Below are 25,785 nucleotides of genomic sequence, written 5' to 3'. Positions count from 1 at the left end.
ATCACAGTAAATGTTTTCTTCAAAACAATCCTATTTTTTGTTGCTTGATAATTGATTCTATACTAAATATATCTGATTTAATTTTACAGTTTTAGTAATTTTCTTTGTCGAGTTTTTCAATCACAATTATCAATCTGATAATTTGTTATCATCAGCTTTGTCGCCCAGTGTTTCAGTGACCGTGTTAACTGCTAACCTTAGGCAGAGTGCATCTGTGCTTCTCATATAAAACAAAATGTCTCTTTGTTTAGTTTTAAATTGAATACATATATGGATATATTTTGACATTGAAAAACTGAGAGGGATTCTTCAGGGCTTTTCATGTGTTCAACATCTGTTGTAACAATGCAGGTGCATGTCCAAAAGGGTGGCCAGGGATGGGATGGGCCTCCCTCAGAATTTGATTGGTCACCCCAGGTGCCACCCCAAAAATACCAAATTGTGATTGGCTATCTGCCTTGTCAGAGGTGGGACTTGGGTAAGAAATTACTATTCAGGCTTTTTAGTTTTCGTTAGGCTACATATCAATGTAGCATATTTTCTTTTGTTTGACTATACATTGTAAATAAATACTTGTCTATTTCATAAGACAAGTGCTGCATAGGAAGGATACACACTGCATGAACTAACTGGCAACTTTTTGACCAAATTATTGCTAACTAATATATTTTTGCCATGCCCTGCAACCAAATCTACCTAGTGTACAAATAAAGTAACCTGAACCTGAACCTGATATTAAGTACTCAAAATTGTGACTTTGGCACATATATATCGTTTTGTGTGTCTTTATTAATTAAGCTAAGATGCTTGAAATGTTTGTAATGGTTAATTTATTGTCAGTTATATTTACTTTGTTGTATTGGTTTTGGTGACACAGTTGGGCCACTCCAGTCAAGAAAATCTAGAAACACCCCTGTAACTACAACAACCACGGACGATATAATATAAATAATATTTATTTATTTATATTATATATTAAGTCTACGCCACGGACGATATAATATAAATAATACTTATTTATTTATATTATATATTACAGTCTATGCCACGGACGATATAATATAAATAATACTTATTTATTTATATTATATATTACAGTCTATGCCACGGACGATATAATATAAATAATATTTATTTATTTATATCATATATTAAGTCTACGCCACGGACGATATAATATAAATAATATTTATTTATTTATATTATATATTAAGTCTACGCCACAGACACAAACAACTGAAAGTCACCAGTCAACACGGTCACTCGTCAAACTGAAACACCGGAACTTTCTTGGCGGAGTTGTTTCTACGGGGATCATAATTGAAGCAGGAACGTCAAACTACCAAAACAGTTTCGGTATTCAAAGTTATTTCATTTCGTGTCGTAAATGAGCTAAAATGTTTAAACTATGCATGCTTATGTGTTTTTTTAGCTAAAATCCGGAACTTCCACTGACTGCCAATCTATAGAGATGAATAGTAAAGTCACGACAGTCAGTTTAACATTAACATGATCTCTCTGTTGACTCTGTTCTCGCTGTAAGGACGAGGTGCGTTCACGTACCGGCACCGAAAATGGTTTTACTAAGTTTCAGTCTGATAAGGAGCGCTCGGTTCTGTTCCCGTCCCGTAAATCTGACACGGAGCCTCCTTCAGAAACCTCCCATCATCTGTAAGAGAGCCACACAGTCTGTATACCTCAGAGCTGCTCCACCTGTCTCATTCTACACCAATGGGAGGACGGTGTGTTTACGGACCACCTCACTGCTGCACCCGGCACCCGTGCTGACCCGGTGCAGACTCCACTTTCACACGTCGGCCCATGTGAGGGCCCTTCCACTGCCCCTCCTGTGGCTGCTGCTCAAACCTCTGCAGAAGCTCACAGCTATAATCTTGGGCAGGTAAGACTCACACACACACACACACACACACACACACACACACACACACACACACACACACACACACACACACACACACACACACACACACACACACACACACACACACACACCTCTAGCATGCATCTTACATGTGAATGTACCTTTACACTACTAACATGTACACAAAATAATACCACATACACCTGAACTCTCTTTTTACTGTAAAATAAAAAGCTACATCATTTTATGAACAGTTGTTGAGTTGTTGTTCTCCTCCATCAGGGACATCAACTTTATAAAAAAAAGAAAAACAAATCTTTCTTTGCCGTGATTCACAGAAACATTTTCTTTGTCTCTCCAAGCTTTGACAATGTTGGACATGTAACACACACACACACACACGCTGTTCATTTAGAGGATGTGTGTGTGTGTGTCCACTGGCTGCAGTGTGCGCTCTGTGAGTATGACGCAACACCAAAGTAGGTTCGGCGTTTAGGGGCTATTTGTTCAGTATTTGGAGTGAACACAGAGCTCTCTTACAGAGTTTGTTTATCTAAGTTTGCATCTTGTCTCCTCTAACAACCAACTGATACCTGCAGACACAGGGAGATGAAGCTGAGAAAAGTCAACTTACTCCCGTAGACAACATTTTACTGACATTTACTGAACAGCTGGTTGATGCAGGTTTTCTTTTACTTAAACACAAACCGTATGTGCACTTATGTGTAATAGGCTTTTTTGACCTTTGCCCTTCACAAGCCTGTATTTTAGTGATTCCTCTGAGCAGACCTGCAGCTTTACTTCAGCATGTTGTACATGGTCTATTGTTGTGAACACATTGCAGGAGTATCAGGAAATGGTGGGTGGCTCTCCCAGCAAACCGTCGGCAGCTGATGCGGGTGTGGGCATGGCAGCGGCGGTGGTATCTGGCAGCTGGGGCAGGCGTTACCATGGTCATTGTAGTCCTTCTTCTCCTGACCCACCTGGATGAGTCTCCAGTGACGGGACGGACACGCCTCCTGGTGGTTGGCAGAGAGAAGTACATGGAGCTGGCTGCTCTGATGTCAGAGGCGGTGAGAGAGAAAGAGAGAGAGAGAGAGAGGCATAGAAAATGTGTGATCATCTTATTTGTACCCTTTTTACAAAAGTAAAGGATTTTCATATGAGGAGGGTAGACAGAAACTAGCAAACAGTGTTCTTTCTAAAATCTGTGCGTGTGCGTGTGTGTGTGTGTGTGTGTATGTGTGTGTGTGTGTGTTCTTTACTGATTTAGTGACCTTTTAAATTGATGCATTGATGACGAGTTGCACTCTACACTCTACATTTTGTTGCACCCTGTACAACGACACTAAAGATGTTCCATTCTATTGTTTTTAGTATGTGGAGGAGTTTAAAGAGCTGATGGTCCCAGCTTCTGACCCCCGTCACCAGGCGGTGGAGATGGTGGTGCAGCACATGGTAAAGAGGAACGAGGACATCCCAGAGGTGTGTGATGTCCCCTGGACCGTCCACGTGGTGCAGAGTCCCGACGTCAACGCCTTCGTCCTCCCCGTCAGTAACAGAGACAGTCATTTTTTTCCTTTCATCATCATCAGCGTCCTGACGGTGATATTTAAGGAGTATTACAGCTAAACAGAGTCAGAGTATTGTTGAACAGAGTCATTATCTAAACGACATACTTTTGAAACATTATTCTGTACTTACATCTCTAAAACATCACATGGCTCCTTTTTTTGTTTCCGCTGTAGAATGGGAAGGTGTTCATGTTCACAGGGATGTTGGAGGCTGTCGCGGATGTTCACCAGCTCTCCGTCGTCCTGGGACACGAGATGGCTCATGCTTTACTGGGACATAGTGTGAGTACTTCTCCTGCAGATTGTAGAAATGTTTCTATTGAGGATTTTCACTGTATGGAGTACAGCAGTGATTCATTATTTTTAGTGAAACATCCCCCTCGATAAAAATCCCCCTGGCTCCTTCATGACCTTTTTTTTTTAAATTTTAGAACTTTTTGATCTTATTTTGAAATCCTGTAGAAAAAACATTACGTGAAAAAACTTTCTGGCACTGAGCCGATACTTACAGTCATATAATCTTTACACTTGAAATATAATTGAAGCATCATCCCCAGAAGTGAAAAGCTAACATAATGTGATAAACAGCTGCCCTTGACTTCAGCAGCTCCTTCAATGAGCTTTAAGTTGTCTGTGTTCACTATTATGATGTTTTTTTATTATTTATTTTAACCTTCTTTTTTCTTCAACTTCATGGGTACAAACTAATCGGAGGGTAGCTGATAGCTAGCTTCAGATGCATTTTGTGCTCTCTGCTGCTGTTTGCAGATATCTGCTGATGTAACTGTGCAGCATGAGGAGTCAAACAGAAAACAGCTAAAGTGCAAATATTGTTCAAGAGCAAAGTTTAGTCATTTAGTAGCGCTGCACAGCTGGAAGTCTATTCTACAGCAGTATGTGAAATACATGTTCCTCCTTTGTGTGTGTGTGTGTGTGTCTTCATAATCACCATCATGATCATCATGGTCGTCATAGCTGTCTCAGGCTCACTCTGTTTTAATGTATGAGGGGGCATCAGTCCGTAGCAGTGTTGTTACATCAGGTGGTTTCTGATCCTGTGTGTGCTGTGACCAGTCATGATACATGAATTGGAGACTTCGATACGATTCTATTTTAAATCAAATGATATCAATACATGTTTGATACCACAGCAACAAAAGTAGAAGTCGATCATTGAAATAACAGATATTATATCAGTGTCAAGGGGGCTCCGTTTTGATTTTGAAAATGATACATGTTATCCATAGTTAGGCGCATAGCTGACATGATTGACAGGTGGGCGTGATGTAACGGTTCGTCAAAAGGCTTAAAACACGCCTCAGCTTTGGCTCTAAGCCCGTCGTTAGGTTGACTGAAAGTTAGGCTGAGACAGCATTTCCAGCATGGCGGCGGCTTCAGATGAGCCTCTGGAGCCCCCTGCTGTAACAGATGGCTGATGTCACTCAGGCTTTGTCCATTAATATTTACAGTCTATGATCAATGTATCTATTCTTCTTCCAAATGTCTGATGTCACTCTGAAACATCTCCTCCTCCTCCTCCTTTTTCTTCTTCTGTGTGTGATGAAGCAGGTAGTATTTCCAGCCTTTAAACGTCCTCGGAGGAAATGCTTGAAGGAGATTTTAATGAGTTGTTGGGAGTGAGCGTGGATGGGTTTTGTAGGTGTTCTCTTTAAAAACCTTTAAATCTGTTTCAGCGGTGAAGTTTTTCTGGCATAGATGAGAACGATCGATACGTTCCAGCTGACTGGCTCACCTCCCACAAACTTTTTACCTTCTCTCCCCATCCCATTTTCTCTTCTTTTTTGTACTACTTTCTTCACTCTAACCTTTTCTCCTCTTGTCATCCCTCCTCCTCAGGCAGAACAGGCCAGTCTGTCCCACGTGGTCGACCTCCTGTCTCTGATTCTGCTGATGGCCATCTGGGCTGTGTGTCCTCAGGACAGCCTGGCCCTGCTGGGACAGTGGGTCCAGAAAAAGGTCACTGAGGTGAGAACCAGACCAGACTGTCACCACCAAAAACACAACTCAACTACAAGAACATTCACATTATCTCACTTAGTTTAGTGTATTAGTTTATTGTACAGGGGCCAGGCGTCCATTGAGCTAGAGTTAGCTAGAAAATCAAGCTTATTTACATCTGTGGCAAGGAGATCTGCAAAACAAACATTATCTTTACTACAATAAAAACAACACAACTTCACAATCATTAAATCAGTTACAACAACATATTTCACAAACTAGTTTACAGACTCTTCAACACGGATTCACCCAAAGGTGTAAACTAGTGATCATATGATTGGTTTCACTGGAGCCATGATTTAAGTTTAGCTTAAAAAACACTGAAGCTAATTTTAAGCTTGTCAGGTTGATTCGTATTATTTCTCTTGATCTAAAAATACATGCTCACAGTTTTGCTCTTAGACAACAGTAAATAAACCGATCTGATACTTAAGTCAGTACTGCAGAGCGTTTGGAAACCGCTTGCTTACCTTGTTTTCGCGTGGGAGTAGATAACTGTGTGATATGAGTACAACTGAATATGGACCTGGGCAGATCAGGGGCAGGTCGGTAATATGCAAACAAAATAGAATTGGTTTGAGGATCGATCCCTGCGGAACTCCAATGTTACAATCAGCTAAAGATGTCATGTAGCTCTGTCTGCAGTCTTGACATTTGAGTGTGGTGACTTTGATTCAATAATTTTTAATGAATCTCTGCATGTTTGGACTAATTTCTAATGTTCCCCGTGTGTCTCTCCTTCAGTTGATGTTCGATCGTCCGTACAGCAGGAAACTTGAAGCTGAGGCGGATGAAGTGGGACTGCAATTAGCTGCAAAGGTATCGTCATAGATATGTTATAACTTTAAGGAAAGCTCCACAGATTTAACATTTGAAGTTCAATGACATCATCACAAAGAGCTTAAACCTCAAATGTTGTTATTTTTGTTTTATTGACATCTAGATTTTAGAAAGGTTTGCCAAAGGAGATCTGGCCAAGACACACAGTTTCAATAAAATACAACAGAGAGCTCATACAGCATGCACACAGGGAGAAGATTAGATCTATCCACAGTAAGACAATAGCTTTTTTTTTTTGTTATTTAGGCTTCTGGCAGGGCCTTAATATTTTCCAAGGGTTCAAGATGTATTTTAGATTTAGAATTCTCTGCAAATTATTTTCAATTCAGGGAGTAAAATGGGAGGAGGTTGTTAAGATTTTTAGTTGTGTACTCCTGCAACCAGGTGAAGAAACAGCCTGGTGGACCAAAAACAGCAAAAACTTCTGCTGTGAAATGCTGGACGTCTTACCAAGCATTGCCTAGTGCACATATAAAGTTGATCTCAGCTTTGGTCTGAAAATAAATCTACATTACAGAGAAAGATTCTGTTTTGATGCATTTTGATAAATGTTAATCTCACAGGATGGAGACGATGTGTGTGAGCCTGTGGATGGTCCTCATCCTTCACCGTCTTTTTTGGCTGGACTCTAAGTATTTTATTTTGTAGATTTTTTTGGCTTGTCTTCAATCGTCTTCTTTATATGAGTGTAGTTGTTTTGTACTTTTTTATCTTTTTCCTTATGTCATGTTGATGTCAGTACAGTTTCGTACTACACGTGCTTTGTAAAAAAAAGATGCTGATAGTGTAAAAAGGAAAGCCTTGGATTTTTTTTATGACAGAGCTCGTCTCTGAGAGTGCAAATTTTACAAGTTAACAAGTTTCCTCTCCCGAACTATCTTGCAAGGGAGCTGTCTCCGAATTTATGAGCGTAGTCGAACAGCAATATTGTGATTGGTTTAAAGAAATACAAACAGCCCAGAGATGTATATTTCCTTGATTATGATGGGATCAGTTAGAGCTTTCTCATACACTGAGATAAAGCAGTGCAGAGATGTGACTGACTGACAGGCGTACAAGAGACTCCAGCATTTTAAAAACTGTGGGTAAGGACATCTCAGTCTGCTGCTGCTCACGTTGTAGCTGCAGTCCCTCTCTCTTTGTGAGTCCCACTTCTCTACGAGAGTTCTGCAATTATCATTTCATATAAAAAAATACTATGAAATATCTCTTTTGTTTTTTTATTTCGATAATCTTTCATAATTAAGGTTTTTGTTCCTAAACCTTTTCCACTTTATTGGATGGTCAGTGTTTTAACATTAAGAATAAAAAAAAACAACTGAACTTAACTCTACTAATGCAGATGCTTTAATATAATGTTATCTGTCTGCAGGCCACCAGGGGGCACCGTTGTCAAGCTAAAGTTAACACAGTAGATGAGTTAGGAAGGATTTTGTTTTAGCACAGGACAGAGGGATGCCACAGGGCTGTGGGTGTGTGCATGTGTGGTTCTGACTACATGGTGCATGTGTGTGTTTGTGTGCAGGCGTGTGCAGATGTGAGAGCAGGCCCTGTGTTCTGGCAGCAAATGGAAATCAGAGACCAGCTGACAGGAGAACCTGAACTCCCTGAGTGGCTGTCCACACACCCCTCACACAGGAACAGGTACACTCAGATGGACCGCCTTATTCCACAGGTACACACACACACACACACACACACACACTCTCACACACACACACTCACAGTTATGATTGTGTTTCTGGTCTATAAGTAAATGTCTTCCTGTTGCTCAGAATCTTGTGCTTGTGTGAAGTAAAAGCCTCTCTGATCGGTGCGTGTTAAGGAAACAGCCCTACACCTGCCTGTTGTTCCGCAGAACGTTACTGAGTGTAGCTGCAGGAGTCTTTATGGAACTAATGAAGCGTCTGGAGAGATGATAACAACCTGCAGACATGTGAAGAGGAGGGCAGGGAGGAAGAAGAGAAGGAAAGATGCAAGGTTTCAGAAACACAGGAAAAACATTTTTTACCACTCAGGGGCTCAGGCGTCTGTTCACTAAACTAAACTGAAACTAAATGTCCTGAAAGAAAAGCAGCAGCAGCTCAATCTTACAGGCTGACACCATCAACGGGGTGTCAAAGAGGAATTTTAGTATGTTAAACCTGGCATCTAAATTTACATATTTTGGGCTTCAAATGACCCACAGGTACAAATTGTTTTTGTTCCAGTATATTGTTCAAGCTGTCATCAGCAGAAAGGCCTTGTGCTGCAACATAATTTTCAGGCAAATGTGCTCAATTAGATTATGTCCAAAAGAACACGATGCAAGTACAGTCTAGATAGTTAGAACATTTTGTTGTAACAGCTGTTACATCACACCAGACTCCATTAAACAAACAGTTATTTCACCTCACAGGTCTCTGGAGTTGCAGGTGTACACTGCCTTGATCAGCGAGTTTGTTTCAGTGTAAAGTGTGACACTGTCAGAGTCATCTTAAATTCCTGTTTTTATAATCATAGTCTGGTGTGTATGTAGAGAGTGATGTAACAGCTTTTTGTGGATAACAATCATCTTCCTCTGTAACATAATGGTCTTTCTGTAATGTTGTCAGACACTGCATGAGGAGGAAATCTCCTGAAGACATTCAGAAACTTTTTGTATTCATCAGCAAAATAGGAAGAAATAGGCCTGAGGTTTCCGATTACTGTAACTCTGCATCCACAGTCATTATGTCGTGTGTGTGTGTGTGTGTGTGTGTGTGTGTACGTGTGTGTATGTTGCAGAGGCAGAGCGGGAGGAAGATAGAGAGACATGCACAGTGTATGAGACAGCAGTCAGTTTAACCTTGAGTTAGACGGTTGGTACACAGTCAGACGCTCCGAGCAGGAAAACGAACAGATGGGTAAACCACTAATTGTCCATCAGGTGTCATAGTGTGTGTGTGTGTGTGTGTGTGTGTGTGTGTGTGTGTGTGTGTGTGTGTGTGTGTGTGTGTGTGTGTGTGTGTGTGTGTGTGTGTGTGTGTGTGTGTGTGTGTGTGTGTGTGTGTGTGTGTGTGTGTGTGTGTGTGTGTGTGTGTGTGTGTGTGTGTGTGTGTGTGTGTGTGTGTGTGTGTGTGTGTGTGTGTGTGTGTGTGTGTGTGTGTGTGTGTGTGTGTGTGTGTGTGTGTGTGTGTGTGTGTGTGTGTGTGTGTGTGTGTGTGTGTGCGTAACATCTCATCCGTGTGTGGTATATCGTCCTCTAGCAGCCGTCTTGGTCGGGCCGAGTTGCAGGCAGTGAAGTGATGAGGACTGAATTTTTGTGGGAGTCACCTGCCCACTTTGTGTGCGTGTCTGTACGAGTGTGTGTGCGTGTTTGTGTGTGAGGGTAAAGTGAAGACTCTCACAGCAAACTGTTGGCTGCAGCTGCACATATGAGGCAGCTCGGGCGCAGCTCAGTGGGCTGAGATGATGCATAATGTGATGTTTTTAACCTTGCGCGGGGTGACAGCATCGAGCTACTTAACCCACCTCTTGTGAGGGCACGCCACCTTCAAGAGAGTGCTCATCATCCTGAAGCAAAGCACATTAAGTCCACTGCTAGCATGGGAGGGGGAGCCTGCTGAGTGGGAAGCCAAGTGCGTGTGTGTGCTTAGAGTCCTGTATGCGATTCTAAGTGAGAGATTAATGAGGTGTGTGTGTGTGAGTGTGTCAGTGTGTGTGACAGGAATGATTGAAATATTTAGAGCTGTGCTACTGACTCAGATTTCTGTCTGCTGCGCAGATTGACATGAAACTTTGCACATAGATATCGAATATAACCCCCTGAGGATAAAGCCTTCAAACTTTGGCGATCCTCCGGCCTTTCCTCTAGCGCCATCATCAGGTCACAATCAGTCCAGTACTTACCTGTAGTGGGAACACTATCCACACTACTAGCACATATTTTGGGATTGATGCTCAGAGCTTTAAACAACCTGTCGGTATCTCTATCTAGGGTATGCAAATGTGTACCAGAAGTATCTGCTTCAGAGAGTCCCAAAAAGTAACTCAAATATTTCTTCAACTAATTAGTTATCAGGATTCATGCCAGTAAATATTTGGAGAAACTTATGGTAACCTGTGAAGAGCTACATTCAAGCCAAAATACCTACATGTAATATGAAATAAGTTGTTAAAAAAGTTTCTTTGTATTAAGTTACCCAACATTTACTTTGTCCTGCATGTTTCTGCCAAAATGACACCAACTCATTGAGTCTGGAGCTAGAATTTTCTGAACTGGGGGAGCTTTTATACAAATTTGAAACTCATTTTTAGAGTAGCTTCATCACCTACAGAGAGCGGGGTAGGATTCGTTATCGTTTAGCTCAAAGTCTGAACTTTGTACAAACTCACTGAGTTGCCCATGAGCACGACTTAAGACTGTGAAGTATTGTTTAATGTATGTTTCTTTAAATCTGTGCATCTGTTCGTCTATATGTCTGCTTCTCTTCGATATTTCCACTCTCTCTGCATCTTATTGTTGCATTCATTTCAGTTCGCAGCAGCTTTCAATAGAATGATTATTCTCCTCTAAAAAGTCAAAATTTAGACCTGATTTTTTTGTTCAATCAACCTGCAAGGAGTTATCTTCAGTCCATGTATGTCCACCTGAATCCCTCTCTCTCTCCAGGCTCTGGAGCTGAGGGAGAGCTGCGTCTGTCCAGCTCTTCCTGCCACTGACCCTCGAGCCGTCTTCTCCCAGAGCGTCAAAGTGTTGCTAGAAAATGCCAAGAACCAGCCGAGTGGAGGGCCAGAGGGGGCCCAGAAACGCCCCCTGCCCCGCATCACGGCCTCATCGCTCCCCTCTGGACTGTCTGTAGCTCTCCTCGCACCAACTGTACCTCCTGCATCTCCAGCACCTCTACCTCCTGCTTCAACTGAAGACAGCCAAGAAAGTAAAGTATCAGAGGTAGATGTTCCTGCTCCTGCTGAGGGGGGAGGATCCATGCAGGGGAGGCAGAGCACCAGTTGACAGCACAGAGTCACAAACTGGTTAGCTATCAAGTTCAATGAACTATTTATAGAAGCTATAAGTTTATTTTTATGGTCTTTTAAATTTCCCACCTCTTTGCTGCTTTGGGTTTGGGCGCAAACTTCAGATTATTTTAAATATTGATGCTCAATTCTTCTTGGCAATAAATGGACAAGTTGATAATCAAATAAGTTTACAGCTACATTTTTTTCAATCTAATTGTTCTTCTCTACACAGAGTTAGTATTTTTGGCCCCTACTTAGTAGTATTTGAGCCTGGTTTAGACCGGGTTGTCAGGGGTCATCGTACTTGTGGTGAAAGTTGTATGAAAAGTCAGCTAAATTAAATCTACTAAGAATCAAAGACCCTACACATCTTTCCCTCCACAGCTTCCTCCTGTGAGAGCATCCCCGTACTCACTGATGACAGAGCGGAACATGAATTAAGGATGTCAAAACTTTTAGAACACTGATACTTTTTGATAATACATGTTTTAAAATGGTGCAATGTATGTTGCTTTAATGATCTATGGAACCAAAATGGACCAAAGCTTATAAAAAACCTTCAGAACTTCAGTCATGTTTTTAACCTAAACAGAGAGAGGGGGAGACCTCTGTCTAAATTACACAAATACGTTGGCAATGAAACAAGAAGTCACTCAATATTGGGTGCCTGGGACTTTTTACTAGAATCATATCAAAGTTTAAATTCTGCTGTCTTGACAACCCTAACATTAATTAGACATTGTGTAACGAGGAGAAGCCGAATGAACCTTACAGTTTCCATACATGCTGAGATTAATATGTGCATTATTCATGGACACTCAGAAAACAGAGCAGAGTAAGCACTTTGTGTGTGCATGTTGGAGGCAGAGGACGTCTACACTCATTATGACTGCTGCATTCTCATGCCACACACACACACACACACACACACACACACACACACACACACACACACAGAGAGAGCACTTTTTGCCTCCTGCAGCCTCAGGGACTTAAAGGTGTAAATTTATGCCCGGTTGTTTGCAGGTTTTTAAACCTAGACTTCTGCTCAGGAATGCCAAATATCCAGCGTCAAGCTCAGAGAAATCTTTCCTTGGATTTTGTAAAATCTTCGTTAACAAGCCGAGCTGACGGAGAAAACATTTTTATTTACAGAAAACAGCCCGCAGGAGAAGACACACAATGGAGGGGGACACACTGGGTTTGTTGTCATTGTCTTTTTTTTATCTGCAAATTAGAAATCTTTTTATTGGCCATCCTTTCCTTATTTGACTTGATCATTTTTACCTGAATTCTACATTTTACAATTCTTTAAAATTAATTTTATGTCTTAAATAATGCTATTGTTTAGTTTTTCCCTTTGCTAACGATTTTATGACCGGTCTGTTTTATGTTTGTTCTGTTATTGCTGTCCTTAAAGCACTTTGTAACTTGATTTTGAAAAGTGCTCTATAAATAAAGGTTATCATTATTATATTATTATCTTCCACCCAGTCTGGCCTGAGGTTGAGACTGATCCACATTAGCTTGATGTGTTTCCTGGAAGTTAGCCATAACTCAGCAGGAAAGCAGAAAGTTTGGAAGAAGAATATTTAAACTTCTTGTCTGATTGTAAAATTCAAGTAGATCCAAGAAGTCGTCCTGTTAGGAAAATGATTAGTCTGTGACTTCCCTTTAGTCACCCAAACAAACAAGACACAAATGAAATCTTAAAAAGAGATGTTGTCATTTTCCTCTGGTTTGTTTCAGTTTGGGACCAGTGGGTGGTAGAAACAGTGGCAGCCGTGTCGATGTCACCTCTCTCAGTTGACCTCACAGATGTGTAGTTTGGTAATCTCACAGTAAAGATTACAGCGAGCCCGTCGTGATAAAATGAAAGCTAAAGGTATCCCCATCAGTCTGCTTCAACGCTTTCTTCTGTTTCGCTGCCAACTGTCACAACTTCATGCTTCTTTAGATCAAACGTTTAGTATCTCTAAGAGCATCAGAGAAATGTTGAAGCTCCTCTTTGAGTCTGGACCTCCAGCTCTCTGCTGCACTGATCAGTTATACAAAAAGGTCAACGTATCAGAAAGAAGAGGCTTTGATATATATTAGTTTTCCTCTGCGGGATGAAATCTGACTTTAGCTTCATGTTTTCAAAGCAACATTGGATCAGATTTACTTAGAATGTGTTTTTTTTACACTAGAATACAAACGTTTTACACTTCACAATATTGTCTTTTGCTTTTTTGCCTCCATTCGACGGGGAAAGCTGAAGAGAGATAGAGACAGTCTGGACAATGACAGGACCCAAACAGACGAGAGTCGAACCTTCGATCAGTGTGATGAGGACTAGCCTCTACACACCTGCTCTTCCAACTGAGCCAAACCAGCACCATTCAAATCCTTCCAATTTACTTATTTAAGATTGAATATGTCGTCTTTAGATATGAACAGCAGTTCAAGCATGGGGACACATTTAGGCCCTCTCTAAACACGACAGTGATTTCAGCAGAACACAGTCATCTTTTATTGCGTTTTTGCTGTTCGTTTACCCAACAGAGTTTTGAAAAGAGTGCAAACCTTTGAAAACAGCAGCGTCTCCATCATCGTGTAAACTGGAAATGAACAATTCCCCTGAAAAATACATTTTAACATGAGCATTGCACTTCCAGTCAATGTCAAACTGAGTTGGTTCGACTACAACAACAATGGCGGACTCCCGAGTTCTGTTGGTGAAAATGTTGACTATCATGACTCCTCATCGACATTTTCTTGAAATGTACTCTCTTTGTAGTTTAGGGTCACTTACCTCATCGTCCGTCCACACAAATGTTTGTGTTAGTAAGTTTTGTTGTTTAAACCTCACTGCACAAGAGTGTGTTCTTTCATTAAAGTCACACCACCAACTGTGCACAGCGGTTGTTATCAAAACGTTGTCATCTGAAGGTGGAAATTTTTGTAAAACGAAAGTTTAAAACAATTTCATATTCGGTGGATCGTTTTCTTGTAAACATTGCCTAAGTGCTTTTGTTTGCAGAGACAGAGAATAAAACAATACATACATTCAACAAGGGCAAAATTGCGATGTCTGGATGATGGGACAGAGCATCCCCAACTCTCCAGCTCCTGTGGGGTGTTCCTGACCTCTGCAGATCAAAGGTCATCATTGATCTTATTACGATCACGATTGTTTGCTCTCGCCCAGTCAAACACAGACTTCATGTTTCCTGTTCATAGTCATGTTCACACTGAAGCATCTGCAGCTTTCTTAGCACACACACACACACACACACACACACACACACACACACACACACACACACACACACACACACACACACACACACACACACACACACACACACACACACAACATGGGACATGAGCAGGCAGCAGATGACACACTCACAACCAAAAGGTATGTAATGAGTGTGATACAGTGTACAGACACACACACACACACACACACACACACACACACACACACACACACACACACACACACACACAAACACACTCTGAGTAATTGTAGCCTGCTGCTGGAGTCTAAACAATACTGCGACAGAGAGCTCAATCAGGGAAACAAAGAGACAGCAGTCAGAAGGAGAGAGGACAGAAATAGAAAGCAGACAAAGTGGAGCTGTGGGGATTGACAGCAGAGAAAATAAGATGTTATTCAGGTGTGAAAAAGAGACACTTTCTCTTATTTACATTTGAATACAGCTCTATATATGCACAGGAGCGTCCTGCTGTATTCTGAGTGTTTACATGTGCAGCCTCAGGCAGACAGAGTCTCTTCCACACACTGAGTCAGAAATCAGACGTCTGTAAATTCACCTCTACTCTCATATTATTTTCTACTTGTATTTTCTTCTTCCGCCCACCAGAGACGTCAGGCTGCTTCTGAGACCTCCGACAAACTGCTCGCAGGTATTCCAAGGTATCGACGAGCTGCGCTGAGGAGCAGACGAAGAAGCACCGAAGACAGAACACCCACAACCCAGAGAAAGAGATGAACGCAGACTTAAGTTTCTGTTTCTCCAACAAGATCTCTCTCAGAGAGTCAGGGCAGCGAGAGAGCAAAGCACACATCTGTTGTGTAGGTGGCTTCATGACGTCCCAGAATGCAGTCTGCCTGATCTCTGACCTCCCTGTGGAGATCTGCTCCAAGTGGCTCATCCTCATCTCATACACACTAACACAGACACATCCAGTTAGCTGAGGGGATATGGTGATGGAAATGTGTGTGTGTGTGTGTGTGTGGGGTAAAAGTTGTGGTGTCCTTCCGCTGTGCATTAATTATACATGTGGCATGTGGGCATCTGATTGAAATGAATATTTTACTGCTTTTAATCACTGCCATCGCCAGAGTGATGGAGCATCTGGCTGTTACCTGGGTAATTACAGATGCTCCCTCTCTCTCTCTCTCTCACACACACACACACACACACACACACACACACACACACACACACACACACACACACACACACACACACACACACACACACACACACACACACACACACACACACACACACACTGTCTGCAGTATTAGAAGGACAGACTCCAGAGGATTACTAATGAGTCACTAATAGATTTTGAATGTTTTAAAGCAATGCCTTTGAAAATATGAAATTGTTGCTTTTCTCCAACACTGATCAGCAAGAAGCTTTTCAAACCCAGGGGAAGCGTTTACCTGTTGACCCTGATCTGATTGGCCACCCCAGCTGCGTCCGTAAATCCTGAACTATGATTGGCTATATGGCTCGTCAGATACAGGACCTATTTTTAAATCCACTTTTTGGGCTGTGTCACGGCAGGTTGCTAATGGCATGGCTGGAAAGCATCACCAACTCGATGTTGCGGTACTTTGCTTGTGGAATAGAGGCAACAACACAAGTGCCTTTTATAATGTCTCATGAAGACATACTACACAGCCAGCTGACCACTTCCACCGCCTCCATATTTTCTGAAGCCACCTTTGAGTGAGTTTCTGTGAGATCTCGTTCCTGTGGAATCTCCAATGTGAAATTACTACAAACAGCAGGCCGAATCATGTAGTGTGTAGGTTTCAGAGGATTGTTATGTTAAAAATCAGTTCAAACTGTCCTCATGTCTGTGGTCTCCCCCGTTTTTAAAATCGGTTAAGATTTGAATGTCCTCGAGTGTGTAGCCAGCCTTAGTTAAAGTACGTTATCACATTACAAAGGGTTTGAGAAAAGCATCTCCAAAACCTTTTATTAACCATTTAGACCCCAGATAGGTAATAAAACAAAAAAATACAAAGATGTGCATTTAACTGCAATACCTGTTGAAACTTCAGTTCACTCCTGGGACCAGAATGATGAAGATTTATCTGTCACTGTAAGGAACATCAGAACAGTTACTCTCTGCTGTCTAGCAGCGACTTTTCAGATTTTGCTCCAACATTTCCATTTGTTACCTTCTGTGCACTGAGAAGATTTCCCCCCCAGTGAACATACCTGATATCAAAATGTTATTTTTAGCAAACAGGGTGAAACTGTGGAGCTCAGGGAGGCTGTAGTTGTTCTCTGGAGCTGGATCTGAGCAGGCTGATAAGTGCTTTATTTCTCTTCTTGTCCCCTGCAGCTTCAATGTGGAGCTAAAAAGGAGCTAATGTTTGCATTAGTCATACAGAAAACACAGTGCTTGCTCAGAGAGCTCTGCTTCTGTCATGAAACCTCAAATGAACACATGCATAAAAGAAAATAAGAGTTCATTTTTTTTAAATTCTGGTGTTTTTTACATGAGGTTTGGTCTGTGGGTTTTCTGTCGAAGGAGGGGATAGTCGGGTCATCGAGGTTATCCTTTGGATTCTCTTTCAACACACAAAGCAGCTCTTCCTCTAATGGTTGTCCTCAGTCTGTCTTATCATCTCTATCTGTGCCCCTGAGTGTGTGTGTGTGTGTTCATGGTTGAACTGGTAGAGGTTCTTATAGTCTGCCTGCTCTGATGCTATTAGAGATTAGGATGTTAACACAGTCCCTCATCTGCCTGCATCGATCGCAGCCCTCGCAGAGGAATCACATTAATACTAACAACGTCAGGTACAAGCTTTGTAGCTCTCTCTCCCCGTCTCTCTTCTCTTACATCTGCTTCTCTGTCACTGTTGATTTAAATTTGAATAACCAGCTTTCTTTCAACACGGAGAGGGTGCAATCTAATGAAGGGAACGAGCAGAGGAAGATTTCAGAGGTGGAGGGGGACCAGAGGATGTGGAAATGAGATGAGATGAAATGGTTTAAATCAGTCTTCCTCTGCAGCTTTCAGCGTCTGAGCTCATACTTCAAGTCACAACGCGGGGTGAGAGTGTGTGGAGATAGTGAACAAGTCCTTTTTTTAAATGAACACCAGCAGACAAATCTCAGTTAGTCAGGGACACGAGGACATCCAGTGAGAATCAGTGATGAAAATATGTTCATGTTCGCTCTGATTACTCTCTGATAAGGACATGATAGCTTACAGCAAGTTTGCCTCTGTTATACAAGAATTATTCGATATAAATACACAAACAAATGACATATGTTTGTAAAAGAGTAATCATTCCTATTGCATTTTCCTCCTGAAATATTGAGCTGTGAGACAGTATTGTGCCTTTGCAGTTTGACCTGATGCATAAATGTGTACCATAACAGGACAGATACAATCTGAGCTTTTAAAAATGTATGATGATATGTAAGGAGTTGTCCTCCTCCCAACCTTCGGATGTTCTAGCGGTTGTGTTGTGTGCCCCGTGTACGGAGGCTGTTGTCCTCTTTGCACCGTTGATTCATGTCCGGCCCTTTGCTGCATGTGTATCCCCGCTCTCTCCTCCCAACATTTCTGTCTCTCTTAAGTGGTCCAATCCAATAAAGGCAAAAATGCCCCCCAAAGTATCTTTAAAAAAAAAACTTTATCTCAACACTCCTTACAAAAAGAGCAGATCTAGACCTTACTCAAGAATAATCAAATCTTATTGTAGACAATAACTTGCTTCTTCTTCTTCTTTGACGTGGTGGTTGGGTTTTTATCTGGACCAGAGCACAACGATATGTTTCTGAAGAACGGTCAGGTATGTCTGAGGCCTTTAACACATGTTCTGCCATTATGAAGAGAGATAGGGCCCACAGTGGTTGCTTTCCTGCAGTTGGGTCAGATCGAGGTCGGTTCATGTTCTTACGAAAAGAAAAAAAAGTCTAAAAAAGAGGACCCCCCTTTTTAAGTGGTCTCTGTATTGTTGTTTTGTCCACACCAGGGTTTGATTGACAGCTTTCACACCAACACAAAACAAAACGCACTAACTTGGCAAACGGACTCGTTCTTTTGAATCAAACCAAAGAGGTTAGGTGTTAAATATGTTAAAATAGTGAAGGTTTTCTTTTCATTAGGTTGAACCATACTAAAATAAACTTTAAAAGCCTTACACATATTAGATATAATTATTTAAAAAAAAAAAAACAGAACAGACTGACTGTGGCTATAGAATTTAGTTTTTTTAAAAACATGCTTGAAGATGTTGTTCATTAGTCAAAAACATAGATTTATTTTCCTGAACTGAGTAATTCTACTTATTTTAATTGATACGGTTCAATAATGCTTTCATTTGTTAGGATTTAAAAAATACTGGGTGATTCTGTTTATTGGGCTAAAATGTGCAACATACTTATTAACATGCTTCAAGAAACACTGTTTCCTAAAAATGCTCTACATAATATGAAATGGAAATAAAAATCTAAATAATTATTTATGGAAATGAAACGTCCAAGTGAAAATTAGTTTTGCTCAAACAAGCTTCGGTGTTTTTTTTTAAGCTTCAACATGTCTGAAGAAGAAGGGGTGAATACTCCTGGTGCAGTTATCAAGGTATGTGTGTGAACATGTGAGTGTGTGTCTGACTGCTTACAGCTACTTACCAGGGATATTATGATGGATTAAACCAGGAATAGATTAGAATAATTCACATGAATCCTTGTACGTTTGTTCTTAGACGTTTGTTTGAAATCTGACGTTTTAATTCCGGCTTAGAGCCGGAGGAGAGCAGCTGAACATCTGAGGAAACTTTAATGCCACACGCTGCATGCTGTTAGCCAACAGACTCAGTGCCAAAACCTCATTGACTGGGAATAAGCGCATACTTCATGTTGGTGTGAAACCAGCTGAATTCTGGGAACTGTACGTTTAATGAGGAACTCTGATAGCTGAGACTTGGAAATTGTAAAGAAAACCCACAGAGCCCTTACGAAACCAAAGCACCGTCTCACATTATGCCTCAAAGTCCTGCAGATCTGCCAAGAAAATTAACTTCCCTGTGCCCCACTGTGTGTGTGTGTGTGTGTGTGTGTCTCATTCAGTCATGCGTGTACAGAGAGGGGGGAGGGTGTTTTAAATGAGTGTAGTGAATCTTATTTCTCTTCTTCCACATATCTTCTCAGTTCTCCTCCCCTTCACTTGTCCTCTCAGAAAACCCCCATCTACCCCAACATCCATCCATCCATCCATCCTCACTTGGCTTCAGAAGCACTGTCTGCTTGCTGTCTCGTTGCCATGGTTTCCATTATGCTTCCTGACTGCTGTGGTTTGAAGGACAAAGCATTTATGATGGGTAATATTTAGAGAGAGAGCGAGACAGAGACAGAGAGAGAGAGAGAGAGAGAGAGAGAGAGAGAGGGAGAGGGAAAACATTGAGAGGAATTATATGTGTGTAATATTTTCCTTTCTCTTATTTGGTTGTTTGATGTCATCTCACACACATTTACAGACGCGCACACACACACACACACACACACACACACACACACACACACACACACACACACACACACACACACACACACACACACACACACACATCTTCGATCTGCATCCCCAGGGGTCAGGGAGGTATAAAGGAAGCTCCACGCCGACACTCCCCCTGGACTCGGACGTTTAGCTCCAGCAGGTCGATAAGCAGGTGGTTCAGCGACTCCGGCTCTCTGTGGGACAAGCTGCAGTTACACACAACCACATCAGCCTGCACAAGGCCTGTTATTACACTCAGTGACCATGTTGTACACTGAATAAGAAACACAGACTGTTTAATATTGGATGTAACCAACGGGGTATCACCTGTTGGCTTCAAGACTGCTTTTTTCAAGCTTGAACCCAGATTTATGCCTCTGCATCAATTACATGCCATTGTGAGAACTACGTGTGTGTTGGTTGTGTCTCCATTGCTCTGCAATTCCATGCCTACAAACGCTAGTTGGCAGTGTTTCTGGTTTCCAGTTCCGCCACATTCTCTGCTTGTTTATGTGCAGGAAATCATGGTGACTGAAACCGATTCTGTTGGAGTAAGAGTTGATATATATATTTTGCAGCAGTTGGTTATATTGGCTTGTAGAGCTCTTCCTTCTGCAGAATTTGTAAAATAGTGGTGACACCAGAAATGTTGTAAATGCAGGGTGCTATGATGCTTTCCAGTGGTCCAGGTCTTGTGATTTTTTTAACTGATTGTTGCACACCTCTCAAACAGTGGGAAACACTGTCCCACACATGGGCCGCCACAAATAAATCGATGTGTGACAAACAGTGAGCAAGCCAACAACCCATGTATGATTCTCTCACAGACTCAGACAGCTGCTCATTGTTGTTAAAATGTAAATAAAATAATGTTATAATGTGACTGGTTGTAAAAAGTGGAGCTCAGACTAGTTGGACGGTCTGTAAACACAGTAAAACAGATTATTTGTCTGATATTTTGATTAAAAAAACTCCAAAAAGCTCCAACAGCTTAAACACGCCAAAGAGGATAAGTTCAGTGACTAATAAGCTGAAGTGACACCTAGCAGATAGCTCGCAGCTCCCACCTGTCACTCAAAGAGGCCACGCCCCTAATTCTACATCACTTTAAGCCTTAATATGATGTAAACAATAGAGTTGTATAAAAATTCAGCCAGTACAGTTGTCATGAAGAGATAAATGAGCTATAGGAACCAAAACTGTTTTTGTAACAGGCTGTAAACATTTGTGTTTCTGCTGTAAAGTTGGACATATTAACATGAGGGCTCTATGGGGATTGGCTCACTGCAGGAGATAGCCTCTAGTGGACAGTAGAGAAACTGCAGTTTTTGACATTTCCATGTTGGCTTTTCTCAGGCCTGGAGGCTGACTTTGGTTGTAAAACAGGAAAAAAGGATTTGCTCCGAAATCTTTTAGCAGCGTGTGATGAGAGTGCAGCCGGTTTGAGCGTGAGTCTGTCAGAAATCAGGCTAAAAGCTGTGACTTTTTTTAGCTGACCTGGTTGGAGAGAGAGGAGGAGACAGCAGGGGGGGAGATGGTTGTGGAGTGTGTGTGTGCTGGTGAAACAGAAATATATAGAGGAATAAAGCTAAATCCTTTTACCACCACACACATCACCCTCCCTTCCTTCTCTTTCTTTTATTGTAAGGTTCTTAGGGGCTTCCTTAACTTTTAATAAGAGTCTTTAATAAGTCCCCAGATCATGGCTCGGTCGGTCAGGGCTTCTATTCCAACATGGCTCTGCTTAATCTCTCTCTAAAATAGATCTGCTCCCTCCACTCTGCGACTCCTCTCTCTGTATTCCTCCATAAAGACTGTCAGAGTATTTATTAAACTACAGAGGGATCAGGCAAGGTTGTATCGTCCTCTGTGGTTCGTTGGAGGTCTAAGAAATGAACATATGTCCAAAGATGTACTAGTTTTTTGTAATAGGATCAACAGAAATTGGTTACAGAGGACTGCTTTTTTTTGTGTGTCCGGCACAAAAGCTGTTGCATTAATCAAACTTTTCCAAACATTTCCTTACATTACAAACTCAGATGTTTTTTTAAAGTTCCATCTTCATAAAAAAAATCCCTGCCTTCTCCTTCAGGCTCGGCGTAAATCAGCAACACAAAAGGCTTCCTTTAAACGTTAGTTGAGGTTTAACATTGTATCGAACATAACAATCTGCATAAATACAGTTCTTTTGACTAGAAATGCATTCCTGAGTCCTCAAAAACAGAATCAAATATATCGTTGTGTAAGAATAAGACCATATAACAGCCATAAAGAGATTTCTGGTTTGTTTTTCCCCTCCAGCCGGTGATATGTAAGTCCACCTGTGACTATCCATTCACCATAACCATTACACTAACACTGTGAATTGCTAAAGCAGCTCCTGAAATGTGTTATGGGTGCTCGGAGTTCCCGCTCTGCCCGGCCTGCTCGCTGTTGTTATGGTGCGTTTGTGTGTCATACTTTAGTTTCAGTCTCTTTGGCCTACTTAGACGTGTTGTAAGTAGCACACTGAGCGGCTCCTCTCGTCCCCGTGGACTCGGGCTGAATAATTGAGCGGTGCTGAGGCTGGGTAATAAGCTACACTGCTGCTGTAATAACCTGCCGGACAATGTGTGTGTGCTGCTCGTGCTGCTCGTGCTGCTCGTGCGCAGTAATGACTACTATTACTCCAGGGCTCGGGAAGCAGACACTTTCTGTTCCAGGAGCCAGACATGTTATAGAGCATCGTGTGTTATCTGTGTGCAGGGTATGATATCATCCTTTAAATCAGGCAGAGAGGAGCCTCCTGAGGAGCAGGTGTCCTCCAAAACAGCTTCTTATAATCCATAAATGTTTTTTATTTATTTAAATCATTTACATTGTATTTTTGTATGTATACTGTAGCATTGTCATCTGGTCGTATTACAAGTTGTGATAAAGAGCTTTGTTTGGTAAGGATGACTTTAATACGGAAACTACTTTTATGATCACTGTCCTGCAGTCTGTCTGAGTGCAAGCATTTAATGTGATAGAATTCATGTCTACTTGTAGAAGACGATCTATGTGACTGCTTTACTTTTTTTGTGGCAATTAGGATAAAATTTGTATAAGATTAGATTAGATATACTTTAATGTCCCAGGGGCAAAATAGCCATGGGCAAAAGTGCAGCGGAAACACATGGCTCTGTTTGACTTACAATAAACAAGCATAACACAAGACAGGACAAACATAAAAACACATCAAGTAACGCATAAAATAAAATTTTCTGTTTTCTTTCTTCTTTGTTTGGGTGTTTTTAAAAAACAGCAACAAGGAAAACAGGCGTTTGAGGCAGTCATCTCGGACTTTGGGGAACAATGATCGACATTTTTTTTATTATTAATGACATTTTGTATTGTAGTGAAGTTTTATTTTATATGAAAAGTCAACTGGAAGTGAATGGGGGGGGGGGGGGGGGGGGGGGGGGGGGGGAAGAAAAAGAAGAAGAAGAAGAAGATGATGACAGGCAGAGCACCAAGTATATATGTGCTTAAATTAATTCTGTGGACAATGTTAGTGCATGAAAACAACAATTACACTCACAAGAATTGAAACACACAGGTAGAGATGCTTCCTCTTGTCCCATTCAAAGCTGCCACATTTTCCACATTTATTTTTTCTATGTTAAGTTTCCCCAGTCTATCTGTGATGTCTTATTAAGACTTTATAGGTAATATAACACTGTTAATATTGGTAGACCAGCTGCTAAAGCCAAGGGTTGAGGCTCTTCCCAACAACTTGTTAAAAACCGGTTACCAAGAACCCTCGCCATTTATTTGATAAAATCCCAAGATGCATTTTCTTCAAAATGTTAGTTTTGCAATTACTGTAGGAAATGACTGCCTGTAGTGATCCATTCAACGTGAAATGTTCCTCTCTGGACGGTCAGGGATTGTGACAAAAGTAGACTTTATTCAAAGACAATCCACACAATATTTAAAGCTGTTTGGTAAAAAGAGCACAGATCTGCTAATACTATAATATGCTGAATATGATGAATCAATTTGAAACAGTTCTATCTTTGTTATTCTGTTTCAGGTTGCATTGGTTTCTCATTGGTTCTTACATGGCAGCTGATCGCAAATACAGCCTCTGATTGGTCAACTGACCAAAAAGAGGATACGAGACCATTGAGATCAGCAATTTCTTTGGATTCAAGTTAATCATGAATCACTTTACACTACAGTCATTCAGACAGCAGACCAGACATTTGAATAGAAATAAAACAAACACTATACAGAATTGATGTATCTAAAGGCCCTGACACACCAAGCAGACAGCAAAGAACTAGTGGCGACGAAGGCCGCCTGTGGCGTCACCTCAAGTTGCACTAGAACACACCGCAAAGACTACAGCCGGCGACCATCCACCACGTACGTTCTGCGCATGCGTGAGAGGAAATAACTCTCCATGCCAGAAGGCAGCGGTAGTCCGTTGTTATGATACAAGAAGACCTGGTAAGCCCTTGGTCTTTTAGTGGAAAAAGAAAAGAAGAGGCGGAGGCGACAAATAAGGAGAAACCGTACTAATGGGTGAAAGCATGGATACTACAGCGGCAGGCTCAAGGGGCTTTCCTGAATCCTGAACCTGTGGTCGAAAGCTGGAGTAAATTGAAACCTCTGAACAGCCAATCAGAGAGATTCCTCTCACCAACCACAGATTCAACATGTCGAATCGGCGAAAGGTATAAAAGCAGTGAGAGGAAAAAAAGAAAGGACGATGGTTGACAGAATTCAAAGGATGGTTGGTGAAATGACGAGTGCAAGAACAAATAGGAGAAATGAAACAGTAATATCAAGACTAAGATTTGGACATACGGAATTAAATAACACATTACTCAAAATAGGAAAACATGAAATTAAAGATTGGATTTGATAGACATTCTTCAGAAGAACTCAAGGAATGAGGGCAATAGGATTTTATTTCAGTACCTTGGACAAACTTAGTTAATTGAGAAGATATAGGTTTTTTTTATTATTATTTTAATTTACAGAAAAGTATTACACATTAGATATTCTGATTCTGATCCACACTTCTTATCAGTAGGTGGCGGAAATTCGTTGTTTGCCGACCGCGATAAAACCTTAAAGAAGAACAGACCAAAACAAGATGGCAGCGTCGGCATTAGCCGAGTTAGCTAATTACACTACTTCACTAAAATGGGAAGCCGTCACGGATTACATTCATTTTGGGAGAATTGGATCCGGATAGTCACTGAATATACACAGATCTTTCTCAGTGGGATAGAAAAGCCTCCGGATGTCGCCAAAACACAGAGTTAGGCCGTGTTCACACTAGACTTCTTTTTTCAACCGCAAGCGCCTTTTTTACATACAAGCCTATGGGAAAATGAAAAAGGATGACGCCTTTTTAAAAAGCGCAGCGCTTTTTCAAAAAGCAGACGCCTTTTTCAGTTGAATTATTTCAACTTTTCAGAAAAGCGCTGGGTGACGGCAAGCGCCTTTCTAACAGCTGACCAATCAGGACGAGTAGTAACCTACGTCCCTAGTTACCTGTGCCCAAAAAGATGTCATGCACCCAAAAACGGCAAACTTCCACCAGATATGTGTGCATTGCGTGTCCGCTCCGGTCTGTTACGGGTCCGTACATCCTCATCCGTCAACACCCACCAGCTGCGTTCTCAGTCCGCAGCACGGAGAACACAGCCGGACAGGTTGAGTACGGAGACACAGGAATTTCCGCGG

The 25,785-nt window shown here is 41.5% G+C and overlaps 1 protein-coding gene across 1 annotated transcript; it reads left to right on the top strand.

Annotated features, from left to right (window-relative positions):
• The first annotated feature begins 1,231 nt into the window (after window positions 1-1,231).
• Window positions 1,232-11,481, top strand: oma1 (OMA1 zinc metallopeptidase). Its single transcript, XM_061031999.1, has 8 exons — window positions 1,232-1,900; window positions 2,727-2,955; window positions 3,260-3,433; window positions 3,631-3,738; window positions 5,314-5,442; window positions 6,220-6,294; window positions 7,841-7,990; window positions 10,949-11,481. The coding sequence occupies exons 1-8, from the start codon at window positions 1,575-1,577 to the stop codon at window positions 11,288-11,290; spliced, it is 1,533 nt and encodes a 510-aa protein (XP_060887982.1). The 5' UTR covers window positions 1,232-1,574; the 3' UTR covers window positions 11,291-11,481.
• Window positions 11,482-25,785: the final 14,304 nt, after the last annotated feature.

Source organism: Labrus mixtus, chromosome 3 (genome assembly GCF_963584025.1).
Source record: "Labrus mixtus chromosome 3, fLabMix1.1, whole genome shotgun sequence".
NCBI lineage: Eukaryota > Metazoa > Chordata > Actinopteri > Labriformes > Labridae > Labrus > Labrus mixtus.
Note: the sequence above shows the minus strand (reverse complement) of the source record. Positions and strands in the feature narration are given on the sequence as shown.

Excerpts from the sequence above, each read along its gene's own strand:
- oma1 (XM_061031999.1), top strand. The coding sequence starts at position 1,575 with ATGGTTTTACTAAGTTTCAGTCTGATAAGGAGCGCTCGGTTCTGTTCC. Across the intron at positions 1,901-2,726 it reads ACAGCTATAATCTTGGGCAG|GAGTATCAGGAAATGGTGGG; the intron begins GTAAGACTCACA and ends AACACATTGCAG. Across the intron at positions 3,434-3,630 it reads TCAACGCCTTCGTCCTCCCC|AATGGGAAGGTGTTCATGTT; the intron begins GTCAGTAACAGA and ends TTTCCGCTGTAG.